This window comes from Symphalangus syndactylus, chromosome 1, assembly GCF_028878055.3.
Source record: "Symphalangus syndactylus isolate Jambi chromosome 1, NHGRI_mSymSyn1-v2.1_pri, whole genome shotgun sequence".
Lineage (NCBI taxonomy): Eukaryota > Metazoa > Chordata > Mammalia > Primates > Hylobatidae > Symphalangus > Symphalangus syndactylus.
In genome coordinates, this window is record NC_072423.2 from 108,105,278 (window position 1) to 108,129,731 (window position 24,454).

General features: G+C 50.1%; 1 protein-coding gene across 1 annotated transcript in view; it reads left to right on the top strand.

Annotated features, from left to right (window-relative positions):
* The window catches only part of STIMATE (STIM activating enhancer), a 61,516-nt gene extending 37,080 nt beyond the window's left edge, over window positions 1-24,436 (top strand). The window contains exons 2-8 of the mRNA XM_055274517.2: window positions 5,784-5,832; window positions 8,493-8,588; window positions 11,326-11,447; window positions 16,264-16,376; window positions 17,407-17,484; window positions 18,239-18,388; window positions 20,591-24,436. Of these exons, the coding sequence (XP_055130492.1) occupies window positions 5,784-5,832; window positions 8,493-8,588; window positions 11,326-11,447; window positions 16,264-16,376; window positions 17,407-17,484; window positions 18,239-18,388; window positions 20,591-20,707 (725 nt within the window). The 3' untranslated portion in view covers window positions 20,708-24,436. The remainder of the gene's footprint in view (window positions 1-5,783; window positions 5,833-8,492; window positions 8,589-11,325; window positions 11,448-16,263; window positions 16,377-17,406; window positions 17,485-18,238; window positions 18,389-20,590) is intronic.
* Window positions 24,437-24,454: the final 18 nt, after the last annotated feature.

Below are 24,454 nucleotides of genomic sequence, written 5' to 3' on the forward strand. Positions count from 1 at the left end.
TTCAGGAATCACTGCATCAGCCTTGGCTTCCAGCTCTGTGGTCGGGAACCTGACCTGCACTTGAGGTGTGGCTGGTACCCTCCACCAGCCTCCACCTCAGGGGTGTGTGGGGATGAGGATGTGCTAGAGAGGGTGGCTTATGCTTTCCTGGCTCTGGCTCCATCTGAGCGAGTCCCCTTCATCCTGCAAAGCACTACTAATTAAGAAAGGTCTGTGGTCCTAGGACCCTGCCGGAGCCACTCTGAGCATGGTGTGGCTTCTGCAGGAGCAGCTTCCAGGCCCAGCAGGGCGCAACTGTTTCCATGGGACGGGGTGCCTGGCTCACTGTCTGTGAGGCACACAGAGACCCCTCCTTGTTTGTTGCCTGGAGATAAGTACCCCCGCCACCACATGGAACAGTGTAAACTCCCACCTCCCGAGTCAGCCCCAGCCATCCTTTCTTCCACACCCCACTTCCACTGTCAGCAGAGCCTTCAGCTCAGCGTTTAAGACCCAACCGGAATCTGACCTCTTCTCCCGTCTCCTGTTGCCCCAGTCAGTGCCAGCATGTGGTCCTGGTTACTGCGGGAGGTGAATGGGGGTGGGTGGTTGTCTCTAGTGGGCTCCCTGCTGCCACACCATCCCTGTGGGCTGCTCTCAGCACAGCAGCCAGAGGGAGCCTGTTGGGCTGTGGCTACAGCTGCCTGGCCACCACACACAGGCCCAGGTGGAGCTCTTAGCCTGGGCTCTGGGCGGAGGTCCAGCTGCCTCTCCTGCACGCCCTGCTGCTCTGCCTGCTGGCCTCCAGCTCTCTGCCTGGACGTCTCTTCCCGAGACCCTCGTGACTTGGCCTGCACCGTCCTCGAGCCTGGGCTCTCCTTCATACCTCCTCACTGACAGTTCAGACCCCACGTGCCAGCCCTCTTCTCTCTTCACCTGCCTCTGTGTTTACCTCCACACTTGGCACCATCTGCCATGCTCCATATGTTATTCCTCTCCCTACTAGGATGTGATGAAGGCAAGGGTTTTGTGCATTTCATCTCCTGCTGAATGGGGCTTGTCACACAGCAGGCCCCTCAATAACATATGATGGTAGATGAATGAATTTTTCTGTTTTTTTACCCCCTTTACCAAATTTGATTTGGAGAAGCTCTCTTAGTATTTCCTCCTCCTTAAAAAAAAAAAAAAAAAAAAAAGACTCTGGACTGTTCTAGGGAAAGGGGATAGGAGGTGGAGAGGAAGGAGGCAGGAGCCCCACACTTCTGCTCTGATTCAGAAGAATCTGATTCCATTCTGAACTTGATCAAAGGTGCTCCTATATGTGGCTGTCGCAGGACACCCACGGGCACGGGCACACCATTCTCCTCCATTCCTTGTCTGAAGCCCAGCTGTAGGCCTCTCTGATTCTCCCACATCCCACTTTGCTACCTTGGCTCAAATCTCTGAGACAGGTTTGTCTTTTCTTTTGTAAATTCTGAAATAAAAGCAATGTGAATTCCTTGATCCATAACTCCTTTAATCAAAAGTAGCCTTTGGATTTTTTTCTTTTTTTTTTGAATCAGGGTCTCACTTTGTTCCCCAGGGTAGAGTGCAGTGACACTCTTGAGCTTAAGTAATCCCTTCCCGCCTCAGCCTCCCAAGTAGCTGCGACTACGGGTGCATACCATCATGCCCAGCAAAAAAAATATATAATATATTTTTTGGAGAAATGGGTCTTGCTTTGTTGCTCAGGCTGGTCTCAAACTCCTGGCCTCAAGCGATCTTCATGCCTTGGCCTCCCAAAGTGCTGGGATTACAGGTTTGAGCCATCACACCCAGCATAGCCTTTGTTAATAGTCACTTATGTATTCTTCTAGGAAAAAAGAATACGTAATACCAGCATAAATGTATATCCATTCAAAGTGGACATGAACAGAATCATGGTAGGCATATTATTCTAGAATTTATTAATATAATTTGAAAATCTTCTATATTAGTCCATATAGATCTACCTCATTGTTTTTAATTTAATTTTATTTTATTGTATTTATTTATTTTTTTTTGAGATGGAGTCTCACTCTTGTCGCCCAGGCTAGAGTGCAGTGGTGCGATCTTGGCTCACTGCAACCTCCGCCTCCCGGGTTCAAGTGATTCTCCTGCCTCAGCCTCCCAAATAGCTGGGATTACAGGCACACGCCACCACGCCCAGCTAAGGTTTTTTTGTATTTTTAGTAGAGACGGGGTTTTGCCTTGTTGACCAGGCTGGTCTTGAACTCCTGACCTCAGGTGATCTGCCCACCTTGGCCTCCCTAAGTGCTGGGATTACAGGTGTGAGCCACCACGCCTGGCCTACCTTGTTGTTTTTAGCAACTGCTTAGTATTGTATTGAATGTATGTACCATGTCATAGACCTAACCCCATACCGACAGGCATCAGTTTTAGTTATGACAGTATTGCAGTGAATATTCCTATACATCCTGACACACCTGCAATAATACTTGTATAGTATGCATCTGGCAGTGCATTGTAGATTAAAGGAGCATGGACATTTAAAATTTTGATAGATATTGCCAAGTTGACCTTTGTTTTTTGTTTCTTTGGTTTTTTTAAATTTTTTTGAGACAGTCTTTCCCAGGCTGCAATGCAGTGATGCGATAGCTCACTGCAGCCTCAACCTCCTGGGCTCAACCAATCCTCCCAACTCAGCCTTCCCAAGTAGCTAGGACCACAGCCATGCGTCGAGACACTTAGCTTATTTTGTTTGTTTTTTGTAGAGATGGAGTCTCACAGTGTTGCCCAGGCTGGTCTCAAACTCCTGGGCTCAAGCAGTCCACTCCCTAAGTTTGGATTACAGGTGTGAGCCACTGCATCCAGCCCATGTTGACCTTTGAATGGTTACACTGGTTCATTCTTCTGGGATGTTTTTCCTCAAACTTTTTATTTCGAAAAATATTAAACTTACAGAAAAGTATTAAACTTTCAGGAAAGCCTAAATAATAGTGTAATGGATAGCCAAATACCTTTCACCTAGGTTCACCAGTATTGTGATGCTACATGTTTTCGTTTGCTCAAGCTGCCATAACCAAATATCACAGACTGGGTGGCTTAAACAATAGACACTTATTTTCTCACAGTTTCTGGAAGCTGGAAGACCACAATGAAGGTGTCAGCAGGTTGGGTTTCCTCCCAGGCCTCTCTCCTTGACTTGCAGATGACCATCTTCTCAGTGTTCTTGCATGGTCTTTTCTTGCTGCACTCACACATCTGTGCCCTAATCTCCTCCTCTTATAAGGATACCAGTCATATTGGATTAGGGCCCGCCCACATGCTCTCATTAAACCTTAATTACCCCTTCAAAGGCCCGGTCTCTAAATAGTCTCGCTCTGAGGTGCTGTGGGTTTGGACTTCAACAGATGACTTTGGTGGAGGGGGCACAATTCAGCCTATAATACCACATTTGCTTCTCTTTCCATATATATATGTGTGTGTGTGTGTGTGTGTGTGTGTGTATAATGTTAATATAATTATAACATTTATTATACAATTTGTTGTATTATTTATAATTATAAAACCATTTATAATGTAATATATTTATTACACATAATTGTCATGTATAATATATTCCCCCAAACCACTCAGAAGTAAATCGCAGCCACTGTGTTACTTTAGCATGCATCTCCTAGGAACAAGGACATGCCCCTCAGGATATATTTGATGTCCTTTATTTTACAGTGATGGGGACAGATCCCCTGAAGCAGAAGGAGAAATGAGCATGCAGTGGCTCTGGCCCTGACTGGGGGCGTTCCCTCCAAACGGTTTTGTCCTGGCCTAGTGTTCTCCTGTCTCCTTCCTGAGTTCCAGCCCCCAAGTGAGACCTGGCATGCTTAAGGGAAGGGGCCTCCGGCTTCCAAGAGCTGTTCAGGCAAGCAGAACCTCTTGGCCTCGACTCCATATTCTCTGGCGTTGTTGAGGTTTGGGATCTGTGATGTGTCAAAGAGATGACAGACCTCCTCACAACTTCACCTGCTCATTGATCTCTCTCTCAACATGTCTCTCTAAACAGACTTGTTACTGCAATTCTTTGTATAGGCAGTCCTTGCCTGGCAAATGTAGACTGCCTGTGTTTATTCAGAGAGTAGGGTTTACTGTCTTGGCTGCCATTTTCTCCTTCCCTGTCTCCCTTCTCCTCCTGCACCCTCGCTGGCAGCTCAGGACTCTGCCAGAAGTTGGTTCTTGCCTGCCACCAGGAGTAACGAGGCATCTTCTGTGGGCTTGCAACAGCGTCTGTTTCTTCCTCAGTACTTTTCTGTGGGAAAATATCACACAGGCAGCACTTTCAGTGTTTGTTTTAGTAGATAGAATCATTGTGGAAGTACTTGCCTAGCACCTCAATGGAGGATACGTAGCTTCAAAACTTTTCATTTCCTCTTGTTCAGGCCATCGTGTCTACAGACCCAAGGTTCAGACGTAAATCGGGCAAGTTCTTTGCTATCCAAGGCCAATCAGGTTGTTGCTGAATGAGTGCCCAGACATCCACTGTCTGCTCAATTAACAGAGCTTCTTTTCTTTTCTTTTCTTTTTTTTTTGAGGTAGAGTCTCGCTCTGTTGCCCAGACAGGAGTGCAATGGTGCAGTCTTTGCTCACCGCAGCCTCAACCTCCTGGGCTCAAGTGATCCTCCACCTCAGCTTCCGGAGTAGCTAGAACCAGAGGTGTGCGCCACCACACACGGCTAGTTTTTAAAAAATATTTTGTAGAGACGTGGTCTCACTCTGTTACCCAGGCTGGTCTTGAACTCCTGGGCTCAAGCGGTCCTCATGCCTCAGCTTCGCAAAGTGCTGGGATTACAGGCATGAGCCACCATACCCGGCCATAGAGCTGCCTTTCTAAAACTTAGTCCCAACATGTCTTTGACTCTGCTTAGAACTCTTCCCTGGCTTTTCCTTTCCTACAGGATTCATTCCAGTTTCCTTGGCCCAGCATTCAAGACCCTCCCTCATTTGGCCCCTGCTCAATTTGTCACCCTGTTACCTGCTGCTCCCCCAGGAGGTTCTCTTGTTACCTATTGTATTAAAGCCAAATTAAATGAGGCCAGACACACTCTGCCATGCTTTGTCCCTGTACCTGTTGGCTTGTGATATTTCCCAGAACGTATCTTTTCTCCCCTCCCTGATCCATTTGCCAAATTCTTACCCAGCCTTCAGGGTTTGGCTTGACCGTCCCCCATCAGTAAAGTCTCTTCTTCACTGGAAGATGGAAGACATACAAACACTTTGGTCCCCACTGCAGGGTTGGCCATCCTTCCCTTGTGCCATCATTCTGCCACAGACTTCACTCTTCTCTAGCATGTGTCACACCGTATGTGATATGTACGTGTCTAGCCCCCTGGTTGCAAGACAACTGGTTTTACCTTTGTATCCTTAGTGCCTGGGTTGGAGTAGGCACTCAGTAAACGTTTGAGTTGATGATGGATTTGTCCTTGAATAGAGCCACATCCTGAAGTTAGAAGCAGCTGCGTTCCACTTTGTCATTACCAATCCTTGTCTGAGTGAGCCTTGTGTGTCACAAAGGGAAAAATACAGTTTTCCACATGCTATGAGGAGTCCTTCTCCCTAAGTGTCCAGTTCTAAAGAGTCCATACCAATCATCAGCAACACAGGACCTCAGTGATCTTCGCAGGGCTTACTGTATGTTGTTACATGTTAAAAGAGTGTGTGTATTACCTTGGTTATACACACAGTGAGTAGACTGATAACCCAGCTTGTTATGTGCATCTTGCTTTATGTTACTTCTTTGGAAAACTACAGATGTCTGTCTTTTCTTTCAGTCAAACGCTTCAGAGAACCAAAGCATGAAAGACGTCCGTGGAGGATATGGTATGTGTTTAGGTATTAGTTCATTCTGGATTACTTTCGACTATGTTGGGGGTCTTGGGGCTGGGGGTGGGGTATGGTGTTGGAGTGGGGAGGGCATGGAATGTGAGAAATGATACATAATATAATGTATCTGGAATCCCTGAATTAAATTCATTAGGAACTATGTATATTATGAAACCGTTTCTGTTTCTCCAGGTAACTTTTGATCCTACCTTTATTTTAGAATCACTCTGCTTCCACTTCCAGAAGATGGAAGATACGCAAATACATCAGTCCCCGATGCTGGCTCCTTCATCTACCTGTTGTTAGATTTGGTTTAAATTCCTGGATTCTGTAGTCTGTATGTGCAAGCAAAAACTAACCTAAATTTGGAGATCAAACATAGCATATAAATGCTCCTCTCTCCAAATGAGTCTTTCTTGGTCCTAGTGTAAAGGAAAACTATTTCTCTACTCAAAATACTTCTGACACCAAATATATGAGGGTTTTCTTCCCCCAGCATCAACCAGCTTTCCAACTCTGTAAATACCATTTGGGTGTCCCATAATTTAATTCACTTCTGACACTTAACTACCTGGAGTTAGAACAGAATCCACAGGTTAAGGGCTCAGTCCCACAAACTGCCCCCTTCTTCAATGCCAGTTGCAAGTAGTGGGGTCCTCGGTATCCACATTTCTGTCCAACTTTGCTATAAAGTCAGGGGTTCCCACAACCCCCACTTCCCCACTAAGGTTCAGTAATTTGCTAGAACGGCTCATAAAACTCAGGGAAACATTTACTGATTTATTATAAAGGACACAGATGAACGCTAGATGAAGAGGTGCATAGGGCGAGGTCCAGAAGGGTCCTGAGCACAGGCGTTGGGGTGTGCCCCACTCCCAGCACGTGGATGTGTTCACCAGCCCGGAAGCGTTCCAAATCCCATTGTTTAGGGATTTTTATGGTGGGTTCATCATGTAGGCATGACTGATTGTTAACTCAGTCTCCAGCCCCTCCCTTCTCCCTGGAGGGTGGGGGATTAGGGCTGAAAGTTCTAAGTTTCTAATCACGACTTGGTCCTTTTGGTGACTAGCCCCATCCTGAAGCTATCCAGGAGCCCACTAAGACTTGCTTCATTAGAGCAAAAGCCTCCTGTCTTCCGGGAAATTCCATGAGGTTTAGGTGCTCGTATCAGGACCAAGGCCAAAGACCAAATACTAGAACAAAAACTCCTCTTAGCACCTCTGTTACTCAGGAGATTACAAGTGTTTTAGGAGCTCTGTGTCGGAAACCAGGACAGAGACCAAATACATATATTTCTTAAATAGACTTTGATATATATATCAGGCATATATTTATTTCACAGAGGATGATCCTGCAGTCACATTTTTTCCTTCGTAAAATGGTGGTAAAGAAGTAGGTTCTAAAGACAAAACTCCAAAATAATTCATCACTTGGAAGGATACCGTCAGCTCTTCAAGACAGCACTGTGTCCACAAGAAGCTGCCTGTTTTAGGCTGCCTTGGGCTTCTACCTTTCCTAACAAAATAGCCATTTTATCCTTCAGAGGAAACGTCAGTAATGACTGTGATAAAATTTTTAAGCGTGTACTTGCTTTTTCTTAAACGTGTTGCTGGTGAATTTGATAATTCTTTTTATTTTCCCCCCACTGATTTTTCTCAAACCCTGTTAACTTTAGAATGTGTGACTCCCACCTCAGGGCTGGGGCAGACCTAGCTTTGGAGCTCTCTGAGTCTTACGTGCGTTGTCCTTTGGTAACTCCTCCTTTCCAGTGAGTCTAGGGAATGATTTTCCAGCCACTGTCACTGGGTTGCTCTGGATAATCTCTGCAGTCCTGAGACCCTGCCCAGCTGGGAGGCTGTGAGAGACAGCTGTGACTAAGAGGTGCCTCGACCACAGAGGAGAGTGGCTGCCTGGTGCTCGTGGTGGAGGACATACTGAAGGCACACGCTGTCTCCACCATGCTCCTGTCACATGGGTGGGGGATAGCTCCTCTCAGAGATTAACGGCCTTGTTTTTTCTTTTTTGAAATGCTTACCATCTAGTCCAGGGGCTGGCACGCTACAGCCCGCAGGCCCGGGGTGTGTATGATTGGAATAGCTGTGTCTATGCATCATTCTCTAGCGGCAGGGCTGAGGAATTGAGACAGAGATCGTATGGTGCACAAAACCTCAAATATTTATTCTTTGGTCCTTTACAGAAAAAATTTGCCTACCCTGATCTAGCCCATTGTTTAAATGGCAGCAGCTGAAATTTCTTTAGGGTTCCAGCTGCAGTACTGGATTTGTGCACATCTTGTTAATTTCACACATAATTTAGCTCATTGTGAGTGAAGTTGAATGGGAGCTCTTTAAAATAGAGGCACCTTGGACTTCATCACAAAGCAGTGATTGAGCATTTTATTTTGAAGTAAAAAAATTTAAAACATATTTTAAATATCAATCCTTGACCTTTTAGGGATTTCAAAGGCAATGTTATTGAAGGCTTTGAAAGGTGGCTGAGATGCCAAGCCTGAGTTAGTGCTCAAGGCCCCAGGAAGAGATGACCAGTGATTGGAAGGTTGGGGTGGCTTTTTTCCCGTTTCAGTCTTCTCGTTTTCCTCAAATTGGATATTGCCCTCCTGTCAGGCTAACAACCAGTGTTGGTTTTATTTTGTACAGGTTTTTAGACACTTCCAAACAAGCCATAGGGATGCTGTTCATCCACTTTGCAAATGTATACCTAGCAGATCTCACTGAAGAGGACCCTTGTTCACTGTAAGTGGCCCCTATTTGAGTGCAAACATCAGCTGCCCCCCCATTGAAAATATAGGCTGGCCTTACTTTCTGCTGCTGGTCCTGCTCCCTCTGGCTTGAGGAGAGGGTGCTCCCCTTTTCCTCTGTGCTCCTCTGAGAGACCATCCTGTACATGCTGTCCTGGAGCTCACATACACAGCTGTCAGTTGGCTTGTAGGGCTTTGCGTGGTGACACTTTCCCCGTGCACTGGCTTTCTGTTCATCAATCCAAGTTCCGTCCTTTGATTTTCTAGTGTCCTTATGTCTCCCAATTTCCAAGCCGCCCCTGGCAAGGAAGGATAATGCCCTACAGGAGTGTCTCTGTGCTGGAACCAGGACACACTGGGGCTTCTCTGTGACGTCAGCCATTCAGGGTCAAAACTGTTGTTGACCCTCATTGACCTCTTCCACCTTATCATTGCAACGTGCCTTCCATGCAGACCCCAGAGCAATCCATCTGTGACCTCAATCCGGCCAGGATATTCTGTCCTCCTTGCTGATGGCACCCACATAGTGCTTCTCTTAGCAGGTGGAGTGGCAGAGGAGGCTTGCCTACCTCATCCTGGCCCCATCTTCTGCCTCCCTTTGTCATAGCAGCCTGCCATATATTAATGGAGACTTTGATTATCCCCGTTTTACAGTTGTGGAACTGAGGCACAGAGAGGTTATATATACTGTAAGTTCACACCGCTCAGGAGTCATGGAGCCCAGCCAGTCTGGCTTCCAGGGCCCACATGATGCTTTGCTGTCTGTCAGAATCGTCTGTGTTGAGGATGGAACATAGAACTTTCTCTCTTGATTCCCGAGGCATGGCACACAGTAAGCTTGTAAATGTTTGCTAAGTGAATGTATAAAAGTAAGGTCTGTGTGTACATCACATGTCCCTGTTCTCGCAGGTGTGAGATGCTCTGGACACAAATTAAAGTAGCTGAGAGCAGCATAGCCTCAAGCTAGAGGGAAATTGCCTTGGAAGCAGTTGCTGCTCCTGCCATCTCTGGTCTGAGAGTGACCCCTTGTGATTTTACAGAGGAAGGGCAGGCAGGAGAAATGCCCCCTCCCTCTTTGCACTGGTTTTCCTGCTGACCTACCCTAGCACAGGCTGCGCCCTCTGGCATCAGAGTGCTGTGTGCACATCACCAAAGCTCCAGCCCGGGATAGGAGGCTGTGAGGCTACACAAAATGTCTCAAGCCTCAGCAACTGGAAAGCTCACTACACCTGGAGCGTGTAGTGTCCTGCAGCTTACCTGCAAGGATTTCAGAGCCACATGGTATCGCAGAGGGTCAGTACTGGACCCAGTGCCCTTGTCTCCCACTCTGTCTACCGTAGAGAGCTGGGGCTTGTGGTCAGCAGTGCCCAGCTGGATCTGGGTACAAGGCCCTCAAGAGAGGGTGAGTGGAAAAGGGCCTTTCTTTGGTGAGAGAAGAGATTTTGTGTTAGATGGAAACAGACCTTACAAGAACACAGTCCATGTGGCATGCCCTTCAGAGCCTCCTCCTCTCACTCCCCCAGTTATCTTGCCTTTTCCCATGGGGAGTAAAGCTCTCTCTTTAAAGTGTAGGCCGGGCGCAGTGGCTCAGGCCTGTAATCCCAACACTTTGGGAGGCCGAGGCGGGCAGATCCCTTGAGGCCGGGAGTTCAAGATCAGCCTGGCCAACATGATGAAACCTGTCTCTACTAAAAATACAAAAATTAGCTGGGTGTGCTGGTGGGTGCCTATAATCCCAGCTACTTGGGAGGCTGAGGCAGGAGAATCACTTGAACCCAGAAGGCGGAGGCTGCAGTGAGCTGAGATTGCGCCATTACACTCCAGCCTGGGCAATAGAGGGAGACTCCGTCTCAAAAAAAAAAAAAAGTGTAAAAATACTACTTATGCTTGACTGCAGATGGGGATGGGCGAAGACCATGTGGCCCTGCCCGCTTTGTCTGCGAAACCCGAGAGGCTGTTTTCCTGAACCTCTCTGGTGCAGCAGCACTGTTCTGGGCCTCCTGGGCTGGACTGTCAGGGAGTGAGCAGAATCATTGCGTAGGTGTTTCTGTCATCAGTTAAGTTCTGTTTCCTGTTGATTTCCTTGGCTGCTTCCAGGTACTCTGTCTTCCATTGAACCTTCGCCTGGCAGAAGCACTGGCAGGTTTTTGTGTTTTGTTTTGTTTTGTTTTGTTTTGTTTTGTTTTGTTTTGTTTTTTTGAGACAGAGTCTCGCTGTGTCACCCAGGCTGGAGTGCAGTGGTGCGATCTCAGCTCACTGCAACCTCCACCTCCTGGGTTCAAGTGATTCCCCTGCCTCAGCCCCCCGAGTAACTGGGACTACAGGTGCGCGCCACCACGCCCAGCTATTTTTTTTGTATTTTCAGTAGAGACAGGTTTCACCGTGTTAGCCAGGGTGGTGTCTATCTCCTGACCTCGTGATCCACCCGCCTTGGCCTCCCAAACTGCTGGGATTAGAGGCGTGAGCCAACGCGCCCAGCCAGCACTGGCAGTTTTAAAGTGTCTTTGTCCCTCACTCACCTCCCTCAGGTGGTCCCACTCCTGATGAGCTTCGGCACATGGTTGGGGGGCACCTGGAAGTGACAGCTACACTGGCACATGAGGGCTCCCAGCCCCCAGAACGGGCCCAAACAAATGCTGAGTCCATCCGCTTCCCTCAGGCCACCCTGCATCAGCCATGACCTCTGGCCCCGTGGCTTCTGCCGTGACCATGCGTGTGCCCTGTCCTCACAGGTACCTCATCAACTTCCTCCTGGATGCCACTGTGGGCATGCTGCTCATCTACGTAGGGGTGCGCGCCGTCAGCGTCCTGGTGGAGTGGCAGCAGTGGGAGTCCCTGCGCTTCGGCGAATATGGTAATGTGCTGTGGATGCCGGACAGGGCGTGAGGGAACTGCTGGAGGTCTCTGCTCCTTGCCCCATGCGGCCCACCAGGCAAGCAGATCCAGAAACGGCTGGAGAGCTGCCATTGTCTCCTCTGTGTGGTAGAGGGGGCTGTTCTGGGTTTGAGCACACCTTCCTGTGGGTATGGGTGCCTGCTTTACCACCAAGGCCCTCACCTTATGGCAGGGAAGGTGGCAGGAGGCAGGAGACACTAGACGCAGAGAGAGGGCTGAATGTCTGCTCCTTCTCATAGAAGACACCAGCAGTCCCACATACAGGGCCGCAGGGCCTCTTCATTCTGCCAAGCTTCCTGTAGAGCTCACACCACCTGCCTACCAGGTTAAAGAGATGGGGCAGCTCTCATTTTTTGAAGGTGTTCAGTAACGAGGTGGCAAGCCCTGCCCCTCTTTCTGCTGCACATCTGTGCTTGTCCTGTTGCTAGGCCATTCCACACGGCTGGTACTGGAGGGCACCTTCCTCAGGCCCTCACTGCCCTCTGAGGTTTCAGGACAGACTTAGGGGTAACATCAGCTCTCTGCCACCCTCACAGCTGGCCCTAGGTGTCTGCAGACAGAAGCTCCTCTTCCAGGTGGAGCGGCATCAGTGGAGCCTTTGCCTTGAGAGAGGGCCACAGAGGACAAGAGGGAGGGAGAGCAGATGGAATTCGGGATCCCCACTCTCCTGTCCTGGTCATGCCTCCCAAAGAGCTCATGGCTGTGGGCTCAAGGGCCACTCACTTCTAGATGGCTGAAGATTTACAGGGCACTCACAGTTTAAAAGGGGAGCTGGCTATGAGTGCCTTGGGTATTTCCAGAAATGTTAAGTAATTGTTTGTCTCCGTTGAGGGGAGATGAGCTCAGGGGAGGGCTTTCTTAGTCCTGTTACTTGATGCCTGATGAGTCACTGACTTAAGATAGTGTCCAACACACAGCGTGTGCCTCCTATGGCTCCAGGGAAGGCTTCTGAGAAGCTGCGAGTCATTGAGTCCTCAGCTGCAGAACAGAAATGGACCACAGCGGGGGGACCAGCACAGCATCATCTTCATTTATAGAATGGGCACCCAAAGGAGTTAAGTGACACACAAAGCTCACCCAGCCAGTGCATGGCTATGGGAGCCTGGGCCTGCTGCACCAGGATACCTAAACCCTCCCACCACCCCCACAAACAGTGCTCACAACTACTCCTTTGCAGTTGAGATCTCTTCTAGAAGGCGTGACTCCCAGCTCTACTATAGCTGACCAGTGCTAAGGTGAATCCACCACAGTCTGTCAGGTGCCGCTCAGTGACCTGGGAGTGAAGATCAGGTCTGTTTCAGATACACCAAGCATTAATGCTACCAGCCGTTCCCTCACAGTTTGTCTTCATCCCCAAGGGTGGATGGAAAGGAAGAAGGCAGTGGTTGTGTTTCAGCCGCCTCCTCAATCTCTTGGCCTGCCTCGGCCCCTGCCCCTGGGTCATCCCACCACTGCCTTTGGGAGCCAGAGTCTTCAAGCCAGAATGTCTCCAAATAAAGCTGCGGGGACCATCCTGAGTCCTCCCTAGGCTGAGGAAGGATAGCTTGTCTGCTCAGTTACCTGTTGTTTTCTATTTCCATCAATTTCTGTTGTTTTCTATTGCTACTGTAACAGATTTCCACAAACTTCATGGCACAAATTGAAACAACACAAGTTGATTATCTTTTTTTGTTCAGAAGTCTGCCATGGGTCTCACTGGGCTAAAGTCCCGGTGTCAATGGGGCTGGCTTCTGGAGCCTCTGGGAAGATTGTTTTCTCGCCCTTTCCAGCCTCTAGAGTCTGCCTGTAAGCCTTGGCTCGCGGCCCCTCCTTCCATCTTCAAAGCCAACAACAGTCGCTGGGTTTATCCCACATCGAGTTGCCCTGACTTCCTGCGGCCTTCCACTTTAAAGTGTCCTTGTGATTACAATGGCCCCACCTGGACACTCAGAACACTCTCCCTGTCTTAAAGGCAGCTGACTAGCAACCTTAATTCCATTTGCAGCCTCAATTCCCCTTTGCTGTGTGATGCTACACGCTCACAGGTTCCAGGGATTTGGATGTGGGCAACTGTGTCGGGCTGTTATTCCGCCTCCCACACCTGTTATCCTGCCCATTCATTTGAGGCAGAGGTCCCCACAGCTCTCTTCTCACGTAAATGAACAAGAGGGGCTTATTTTTCTAGGATGTGTCTTTTGTTCCTAGAAGAGAAGGCCAAGAGTTTGCTGATGAGAATGTGGGACTCAGGGAAATAAGCCACACAGCCCCGGCGGTTGAGACCAGATCCAGGTGACACATGGTGTCTGCACTCTGATTACCAGGCCACTCTTTCCCATGTGGAAGCCCTGACATCTGGGTCACGGTGCTTCATGGGTCTTGCTGCCCATGCCTGGCCAAACTCTCCCTTTTGGAAGCCTCTCGCCACAGATGTGTTCCCTCCTTTTGGCCCCTATTGCTGTGACTTCTACTGAGGAAATAATTAAATCCAAACAAAACACCCACATGCCTGAGGTTGTTCATTGCAGTAAAAAGCAAGGCACAAAAGGGCCGGGTACAGTGGCTCACACCTATCATTCCCAACATTTTGGGAGGCTTAAGCGGGGAGGATCGCTTGAGCCCAGGAGCTTAAGACCAGCCTTGGAAACAAAGCAAGACCCCGTCTCTACAAAAAAAAATTTTTTTTAATTAGCCAGGCACAATGACATGCATCCTTAGTCCCAGCTACATGGGAGGCTGAGGCAGGAGGATCACTCAAGCCTAGGAGTTTGAGGATGCAGTAAGCCATGTTCATGCCACTGCACTCCAGTCTGAACGACAGAGTGAGACCCCATCTCTAAGAAAACAATAACAGTAATGACAAAGCAGGACATACAACACTGCCTGGCATGTCTGTCCTTTAAAGAGGAGACGGTGGGGGACATTTGAAAGACTCGCAAGTGAAACAGGAATCAGGAAATACAGCAGCCATGTGCGCTTCTCCCAGTGGTGGCTGTGTGAGATCTGGGTTCCCAGAGGAAATGGTGTGCCAGACGGGGTCACAGGTGCTTTTTCTCTTTTCTCACATTTCTGAACTTTCTTATTTTAGCATCTAAAGAGGCAGCTGCAGCTAAGTTGTGTAGCAGAAACCTAGAACACTGGGGCAACGTGAGGCGTATGGGAGGAAAAGCATTTTCCTCCTTGTCAGTCACTTAAAACTGAAGAGCAGATGGAGTGAGCACATTGAGCGAGCGGACATCCTTCCATAGTAAATAAGCGGTGCCGCGCGCTCTGCTGGCTCCCGAACACTCCAGTCCTCGCAGAGAGATTTCCTAGTGGCACTCTGTCCAACTGTCCTCAAACCTACTTAATGGGTTCTCACAAATAAGTTCATCTGTTGTTTTGAGAACTGTTCTCGATAAGGTTAGGTGACTTACCGAAAGGAAAAGGATTGCAAAACTCATTAACAACCTAGCAAGGAGGGATTATGCTTATGAAATGGGTTTTTTGGCTCAAATGTCTCCTATCCCTTAAGTGAAAGTAGAAAGGAAGACCTCAGAAGAGGCAACTGATGTGTTTCTGCCACACTTCTCCCAGAGTTTTCCAGAAAAGGGAATGGCCTGGTGTTTTGTCCATTGCAGCTGCATAAAGTCATTCCCTTGTGTATAGCTGACAGGCTTGGGCAGGGCGTGGGCCTCCAGCACGGGTGCCCAAACAGGGATTGCTGCAGAAACAATAAAGCCAAATGAGAAGCTGGAGATTTCTCTTTGGACCAAATTATCTTCTCACAGCCTGGATTACGGCCTTTGCCCCCCAGCCCCCTGCCCCCACGCTGCCCCCAAAATGCTACCCTGTACCCCCTCTTCTGGCCAGCTGTGGTAAGGCAGCTCTGGCAGAACTTCCAGAGTGAGCCCCAGATGGCCTTCCCACATCCCACTCTCCCCCGGGGTCTCCCACTTTGGGGAGGCCTGTATGGCTCCCAGGAGCCACCCTAGGGTTCTTCATATCACAGGATCATTCCCTGGAGGGGCTGGTCTTCTCTCCATTCAAAATGTCCTGGAGGTATTCCAGGGCCTGCACGTCCCCCAGCTTGGACTATTAGGTCCCCCGGTTTCTCAAGCATGGTGACTGAAGGGGTCCCAGATGGACGTTTGTCACAGCCCTGGGCCCTGGCCCATCCCTCCCACCTCCTTGCCCCAAGGACTTCTCTCTTCACTTCCTTGTCCCTGGCCAAGGTGTTTGGGGTGACCCATGCTGGACAGTCAGAGTCCAAATTCCTCCAGAGTCACGTTTCTGCTCTCAAGAGGCTGAGGTATCAGGGACAGCCCGGGGAGTTGGGTAAGGGATGGGAGGTGGGGAGGTGGGAGACAAACAAAGCGACTGGGTCCTGCTTCATCATCCACAAACATCAGTCCACTCATGGACAGAGAAGGGAGGGGCAGCCCTGCCGTCACTGGAAAAATCAACAACGGATAAGAATAGCAGTCTTGCTTCATACAGCTTCTGCTGCCAGCAGGCAGAAAGAACAGCTTTTCTGAGCTCCAGCAATAAGCACTTCCTAACTTTAGTGCTTTTTAATCCTATCTTAGAATCTCTTAAAAGAAAGGCCATTTTAGTATCTTCAAATAAGGAATTCTCTGATTTTATTTAAAATACTGCATTTGTCTGTTAAGGATGAGGTAATCCTTTGGACTTTTGGGGGGCTCATTAAGTACCTTTAGAGCAAGGGTTCTGGGGTGCGTGTGGGGGAGTGGGGTGGGGACATCATCTCACTCAGATGCCTGGGCCCCGTGTGACTAAGCACCCACCTGTCCCTGCAGGAGACCCTCTGCAGTGTGGAGCCTGGGTCGGGCAGTGCGCTCTTTACATCGTGATCATGATTTTTGAAAAGTCTGTCGTCTTCATCGTCCTCCTAATACTTCAGTGGAAAAAGGTTTGCTTCGTCCCTGCATTAGCAGCTCCTTGCCACGCTGAGCAAGCAGCACTTCCTCCCCCACCACCCACACATGCCAACTCTAGGAAAACCAAACTTCTGTTTTAACTCTGTGAATGTGTCCTGGATTTGGTCTGATATGGCAACTACTCCAAAGAGCTTGTCAATTCTTAGCATCCATCCACTTTAAATGTCTGTTCTAGATGAAGCCTTGGGATGTATAAAACTAATGAAATACAGTCCCTGCCCTCGGCTTACCATCCGATGGTGGTTTTTAGGCCTTGCGACGATACATGTTTCTACATCGGCAAACATCCTGTCACACACCTCTCTTGGCTGGTAGTTTAACGGAGCCATGTGGTGCCACGGGCAGCTTCCACAGTCTGTGACCTTCAGCGTGCCGATGCCCTGGCCAGCCCACGGGCTCCCCAACCATGGCTTCTGCCCTCTGACCCCAGTTCTGTGTAGATAAACCCCCACTCCTCATCCCCGAATGCCCACATGAAACCAGCCAGAAGCCTTTGAGAAGAAGTGGCTCAGCTTGGCCTCCTTTGGGTTTTATTTGTGTTTGGATTTTATTTAAGAAAATAAGCCAAGGCTTTTCAGAGCTGTTGTCTTTTAGGGGTGGTTGAGGTGTGGGATTTCTGTTAGAAAGTGGTCTGGGGCCTCATTGCTGGTGTCTATAATGAGCACCCACTGTGTTCACCCCTCCAGCCCCCTGAAGCCCACACTCCACTCTCCCGGTGGGCACTGCTTGCTTTGCCCTGGCTTGGTGGCTGTGAGCCCACTGCACTTTGCAAGTCCACACTGAGGGGAAAGCTGCCAAAGCACCAGCTGCTTAATGTGGTCTCCAAGGGTTCCTTGTGGACAGTCTCATCTGGGAACCCTGGGCATGAGGTGCTGCTCCCGTTGGGCTTTGGGGGAAGCGTCTAAGCTAAGGCTCCCTCAGGGCCTGTGGGTACCACCCACCCACCCCAGGCACACTCTTGGTGGCCTCTCCCTACCTCACTGAGTCTGCTTCTCTTTACAGGTGGCCCTGTTGAATCCCATTGAAAACCCAGACTTGAAGCTGGCCATCGTCATGCTGATTGTCCCCTTCTTTGTCAATGTCAGTGCCATGTTGCGTTTTTATCCTGGTTTGCTCCCTGCCTGGCAGGGTTCCTGTCCAAAGTTCTGAGTCTGACAGCTCACCTTGTAGCCCTCAGGTCTTTGCATGACCATTTGCCACCTCTCCCACCCCCAGACCTGGAAATGGCAGGATTACCCCCTCAAAAGGCAGGGCCCCATCCCAGGGCTCCCATCCAGGATGGAGGGGCCTGGGAGCTTTGTCTTGTCCTCCCTGCCGAGGGGTCTTCCACCAAGAAGCCCCACCCATGTGTAACGCCAGCCTCTAGTTCAGGATCATTCCAAACGTACCCATCGTTCATTCCTGACCACAGATCTTGAGAAACTCCCGAGCACAATGGCTAGAAGTTAATCGACAGAAGTGGTGAGGGAAGCTGGGACAAACAGATGATGGCAGGGTGTGCCGGCCACCCACACGGAGTCTGTGGGGAGGGGCCCGGAAGGCGTGTCCAGAGACCTTGCTTCCAGGCCCCAATAAGGCTATTCCCCCAATTACCACAACAAAAACCCCTCAGGGCACGTTCCTTGCACACTCTGATCAGAAAACTGAACCCGAGGATGTGGAGACCGGGAATCTCTTTCTAAGCTTTGGGAGATAGCAGGGTGATTGGATTGGGTTTTTCTTTGCATAGCTCTGGATCTTATAACTTGGAATGGGAGTGGGCGGATGGGGGCCGTTCGGCTTTGCTTTGAAAAATGGTTTATCCCAAAGTAACCTGCACTTTTCCTTCCCGCAGGCTTTGATGTTTTGGGTAGTGGACAATTTCCTCATGAGGAAGGGGAAGACGAAAGCTAAGCTAGAAGAAAGGGGAGCCAACCAGGACTCGAGGAATGGGAGCAAGGTCCGCTACCGGAGGGCCGCATCCCACGAGGAGTCTGAGTCTGAGGTACGGCCTCCCTGACTCTCCAAGGGCCCAAGCTGTCGTATCGCTGGCCCAAGGGGGTCTCTGGTCTCACGTTTGTGTATGCTCTTCCCTTGAGTGCTGAGTCACAGTGCGAGTCAGAGGGCGGGAGAAGAGGCTGAGCCAGAGATGAGCGAGGGACAGACAGCTCTGTCCAGCCAGGACCCATTCCCACTGTCCCTTGGGCCTGCCTAGAGCAGGAGGGCAGAGCAGATGGGGGTGGCTTGCCTGCGACAGTTCCTCTGTCAGTGGAGATGACAGACAGGAGAGGGAAGTGCTGCCTCGTTTGGTGAGCTGGCAAGTACCGTCATGGGCCTAATGGTTGACCTTCAAGCATTAGGGTGTTTGAATCTCTGCCCAACACTAAAGAGCAAGGGAAGTGTTGGCTCAGACAGCTGGAAACTTCTAAAATATAGGGGTAGCCAGACCTTGCAGGAGGAACCTCATCCCCCCCCTTATTTTCTGGTCTTCTGAGTTCAAAGGTTTGGACCTCAGGAAAGAACGGTGGCCATGAATAGCAGCCCTGAGGCCAGGATATGTGTTCTGGCGGCCCCGCAGCACTCACCCCACATCTGCGTGCAGGGCCAGCTCGTGGGAGGCATGGGAGGCCTAGGAAGTGTGCAGGTGGGAGCTGCAGAAAAGCTGAGACGAACGTCTTCCCCGGAGAGGCTGTCAGACACATGGGTGAGGTGCAGGTGGACACATAAGTAGCTTGTCATGACACCGTAATATGTTCTAAGATTGAAGCATAGGCAGAACCCAACGAGGGCCCTGGGACAGCCTGGAGGGAGTTTCAGAAGACGAATAGATAGTAGGACAGAGGGGAAGCTGTGTCTTCTCTAGGTGCTTGTCTCTAGAATTTGGCCAGCCCCTGTCATATGAGAACTTGGTGAACATTAGGTGAGTGGCAAACAGTGTTGTGGGCAGAAGCAGCAGCTCATGAGCATTCACAGTCACATGGTTTAGTGTCTGGGCCATAGTGTGAAATGCACTGTGGCTTGTATTCTGGAGCATAGGACAGAAGGACAAGAAGTGAGGCACAGGCTGAGCTAGATGGGCAATGCCCTGTGATCTAGGCTGAGGCATTGGGATGTACTTGTACAGGCGGTGAGGAGCAGGGGAAGTGTGGTGGTCGGGACCGAGACTAGAGGAAGCCCTGCGAGGGAACAGTGCAGGGAAGAGGAGGTGAGACTGCCTGCCCTGCCCTAGAACAGGAGTTCATGTTTCCCTACACAGGTGGGCTTTGGACCTCCTGATCCCAACCTAGGTGGTTCCAACCTTTCCCTGATATTCAGAGGTCTAAGGAGCCAGGCAGGTGGGCAGGGGATGAGTGTGTTTGCCCCAGCTGCATGGCTGAGTCATTCCAGGGGCTTAGAACAGCAAAGTGCCACCGTTTGTCTTCAGCAGTTACAGAGTTGGCTCAGAGCAGCCACGCTGAACTCCCCCTGCCCACAGATGCTTTCTCTTCCTTTTGAAAGAGGCTTTTCAGTCTGCCTCTGCAGTATTTAAGGCAGCTTCAACAGCTGCATGTGGTCATAGTTGAGCTTTTTTTAGCCAGGGTGACCTTAGGCTGCAGATCCCTGCTGAGTTTGTCCTGATGGAGGTCGGTTCCCCTGGAGGTGGACCAAGAAGTGGGGAGCATTAGCAGAGGAAGGGGGTCTGTCGACTCAGTGCTGGCTTCAGTAGCCCATGAGTGTCCTTGGGGTGAACGTGGCCTGTGGAGGCTAGCACATCTCATTGAGTACAGGGAGCTTCCCCTCACTGTTGTAAAGAAATGTTAAGACTTGGCCAGGCATGGTGGCTCACGCCTGTAATCCCAGCACTTTGGGAGGCCGAAGCAGGTGGATTACTTGAGGTCAGCAGTCTGAGACCAGCCTGGCCAACATGGTGAAACCTCATGTCTACTAAAAGTAGCAAAAAAAAAAAAAAAAAAATTTAACCGGGCATGGTGCCATGCACCTGTAATCAGCTACTCAGGAGGCTGAGGCAAGAGAATCACTCGAACCCAGGAGGCAGAGGTTGCAGTGAGGTGAGATCGTGCCATTGTACTCTAGCCTGGGTGACAGGGTGAGACTGTCCAAAAAAAAAAAAAAGAAATACGAGATTCGAAGGGCCCAGGGTCCAGGGAGGGCAAATGAAGAAGGCCCTGCTGGGGGTGACTCAGGCCCTGCCTCTCCACTGCCTCAGATCCTGATCTCAGCGGATGACGAGATGGAGGAGTCCGATGTGGAGGAGGACCTTCGCAGACTGACCCCCCTCAAGCCTATGAAGAAAAAGAAGCACCGCTTTGGGCTGCCCGTATGACACATTCCCATGCTGGGGGTGATGGGAGGGCCCCGCCAGCCGCTGGTGTGCAGAGGTCATCCCGCAGCATCATTCCTTACCCTCTCTCTGCCCTTCCTTTCTACCTCTGCTCCTCTTGCTGTCTCTGCCCACTCTCGCCTGCCCCCAGACTACTGTGACTTACAAAGAGGGAAGAGGAGCCAGCGCCCGAGGGGGCCACGGGCGGCTGGAGGTCCCCATTCAGTTGCACTACAAAAACTGACCAAATATGCAAGGAAGGAGTTGTGTTTGTTTGTTGTCGTCCCAGACAGTGTTGTGAGGGACCTGAGGCCCTGCCCCGTGTCCAACCGAGTGGCAGGGTGGAAGGAAGCACAGGCACACAGACCGTGGGTGGGTCTCCTCACCGCGGCTGTGGGCAGTGCGAACACGTAACGCCTTTGGGCTAAAAGTGACTCGTTGACCATGTTGGAACCGGAATGCTTTCTTACTCGAAATGGCTTTTGTAACTATTGATTTCTGAAGCTGGTTTTATGAGCTGTGACAGTGTTACCGGGTTGGGGGTATGTGTTTATTTCCTACAAAGTACTTATGGGACTAATGGGCAAAACAGAGATTTTTAAGTCTTCCGTATGCTGTTTGACTTTTATATTTTTAAGTTATATTTTCATACTATTGTATTTAAAAACTCTTTTTAATCCCCAAAGAAATTGGTTTATTTGCCTTTCATGGGGTGTGGGCTGGCAGGAGGGAAAAGTCGGGAGTTTTTTATTTGGAATATTATTAGATGATAAGATGAGACAAATGATTGGGGAGAGAAGGAGGATGGCCCTTCTCTAGAATCAGCAAACCCAGTGGTTCTGTGAAGGTCAGACCCAAGCTTGGAGCAGCTGGTCTGGATGCAGATCCAGGAGCTGCAGTGTGTGTGGAATAGGAAGGGCTCTGCCCAGAGCCCACGAGCTCTAGCATTGCTGCCGGCAGATTAGAGATCTTAGTTAAATTTGACCAAGAAAGGAGCTTAGCTAAGAGGTCTGTGTCCAGAGGACCCAAGACTACCAGACTCTCCAATCATGGTGTAAAGTGGTCTCGGCCTCTCAGCCCCCACTGCTGCAGCCTTCAGAGCCAGCCTCTGGACACAGCGCCAGGAACCTCCTCTCCTGCTGCCCTGGTACCTGCCATCCTAGTGTCACCTATTTGTTTTGCACAGCATTCTGAAGAACATCTGCCTCACAAAGTGATCCTGTTTTTCTCGCCCTCCAAAGCTGAGGTGGCTAAGGCAGGCAGGGGTGAGAGAGCTCACTCTAAACCACAGGCAGGGCAAGGCGCTTCTAGGCCGTGTCCCCTCCCTGGGGAATGGTCACTACTCCTCAGCGTGGCCACAGGCCCCTGTGGTTTTGGGAGTTTGCTGAGTGACTGTGGAATGGGCAGACCCCAGCCGTTTCCCTGCTGTGGAAGCAGCAAGGTAGGGGCGCCGCTCAGTGGTTTGTCAAGTCAGAGGCAGCCACGGATGGTTAGGAACAGGAAGCCACACTGCTAAGGTGTGATGAGCTAGAAGGGGGACATCCTGAACTTCAAGTGAGACAAGTGCAGAGGAGGCCACTCCACTTAGAACCTTCCTTTTAGACCTGCACGAACATGTGTTTCACTTAAAGCACAATGGGTTCGAATTGTGGCGCATGAACCCAGCTGTTAAACCAGGTACCCTGGGACTGCCCTCTGCCTCTCAGAGCCCTGCCTGTCCTGGACTTGAAGGCGAGCATCAGGCAGGCCTTCTCAGCCCATCTTCCGCCAGGAGTGCAGAGCCAGGGTGCTGAGAGGAGCAGGGACTGTAACTACAGTAGGAGGCAACTTTGCTGGTGCTGTTCCTGCTCAGATTGACTTTGTGCCCCCTCCCATCCACAGCTATGGTAGCCAGTATTTCCCCAGCAGCTCTCTAGTGGGGAAGAGTGGCTGGAACCAGGCCATTCTCAGTCGAATTTGGGAAGACCAAGACTCATGTTCCTGACAGGACGGTCATTCCTTCATGGCATCACTGACTCAATTCTAATTCCTCCCCTCCTGTTTCATTTTGGTTTGAACAACCTGTGCCTGCAGCTGTTTCTTCCACCTTCCTGGAGCTCACAATCGGAGCTTCATGTTCAATCTTGAGCTCCTAATGTTTCCAAACAGGGCAGGGGATAGGAGAGCCATAATCTGTGAAAGCTGTGAAACAAACCCTGGGTTATGTAGACCTCAGATGGTCTTATCTGAAGGCTTGGCCCACTTCCCAGTGAGCAGAGGGTTTGGGGAACAAAGAGGTAGCTGAGGAGTGATGGTTTTTCCCTGTATCCTGATTTTCAGAAAGGGCTTTAGTCTCTGAGCTGCAGCTAGTAGCTGGCTGACCAGAGGACCGGGGTCTAATAGGGGGTCTGACCATAGGGCACCTCTCGTGTTTGGCCTTCCCTTTCTTGTGTGTGTGTGTGCGTGTGTGTGTGTGTGTGTGCACACGCTTGTGCACACACATGTACACACACAAATCTGTATCCCCAGGAGTGCCTCCTGCAGTCACTGGGGGCTCTTCCATGGTGCACCATCCCATGAGAGCAGATCAGAGGGCTGTGGTCAGGACTTCCTCCCAAGCTGCCCTCCCTCCCTGGGATGAGTTTCCTCTCCATCTGCTCCAAGGTGCCTTACGAGGTGCAGCTCTTCACCTGGCCACATGGCATCCATCACCGTGTTGAGAAATGGTGGGACGTTGGCTGGATATTGTGTGCTATCAATCTGATTTGTCCAAATCTGGACCTCAGCCAAGCCACCTGTGGTGGAACCTTGCAAGTCAAGGTCACGAACAAATTTCTTGTAACTACTGGAAATAAACTAATGAGGTAGAACTGTCGTATCCAGATGGAAGAGGTGGTTGGTACTGTTACTTCCTTTTGCTGTCAGAAGGTTGTTGACAATGGCAAGGGGGGATGTTAGTGAGATCCAGGTGGTGGTGGCTTCTTGGTCCACTCAGCTTGCACACTTGCAAGAGGGGGTCTGTGGCCCCTCGGCCATGCTGGTGGCCTCCTTCCTCAAGCTTTAACTTGTGCCCTCCCTGGCGACAGGGAGTCATGGGTTAATGTCACCTGTCATGCCTCTTTCTTCAGGGAAAATATTAAAAGGCTCAAATCAAAGCTGTGACTTCCCTTAGACAGTGTAAGCCTGTAGGGTGCAGCCCCAAGTTTATGTTGAAAGGCTGCCTCAGAACCCTGGAGGGAGCAGCGCCCAGCTGGCAGCTCACTCTGCCCTTGCAGTTCACTGGCCTTTTCGCAGCCAGGCTAAGATAGGCAGTGCAAGGAGCTTCCCACTGGCCAGAGCAGCTGCCTCGTAGAATGTGGGGCTGGCTTTTAGAAGTTTCACACGCTTGCAGCTAAGAGTGCAGAGCTCTCTGTTTTACTTCGTGAAACATTGGCAGCTCTGAGGGGCTTGGGTTTTGGTAAGGGACTTATGGTCTGACTTGCCACAAGCACCTTGAGCTCCTGGGTTGGTTGGTGGTTGGTTAGTTGGGTTGTTTTAAATTTGATTTTTCTTTTCCTGAAGTTTGTTAGAAGTCAGACCTATGCGAGCAAAACCATGGCCCACTTCAGCAGCCATCCAGTGGGGGTGCTTAATCGGTGGTGGTAGGATTCATGGAAACGTTTTTTTGCAATGAAAGAGAAAATGATGTACTTACATTGTAAAATGGTTTACAATAAAGTTTGGCATCTTATTACAGTTTTTTTAAAAAAGAAACCATCACATTTGTGGTTG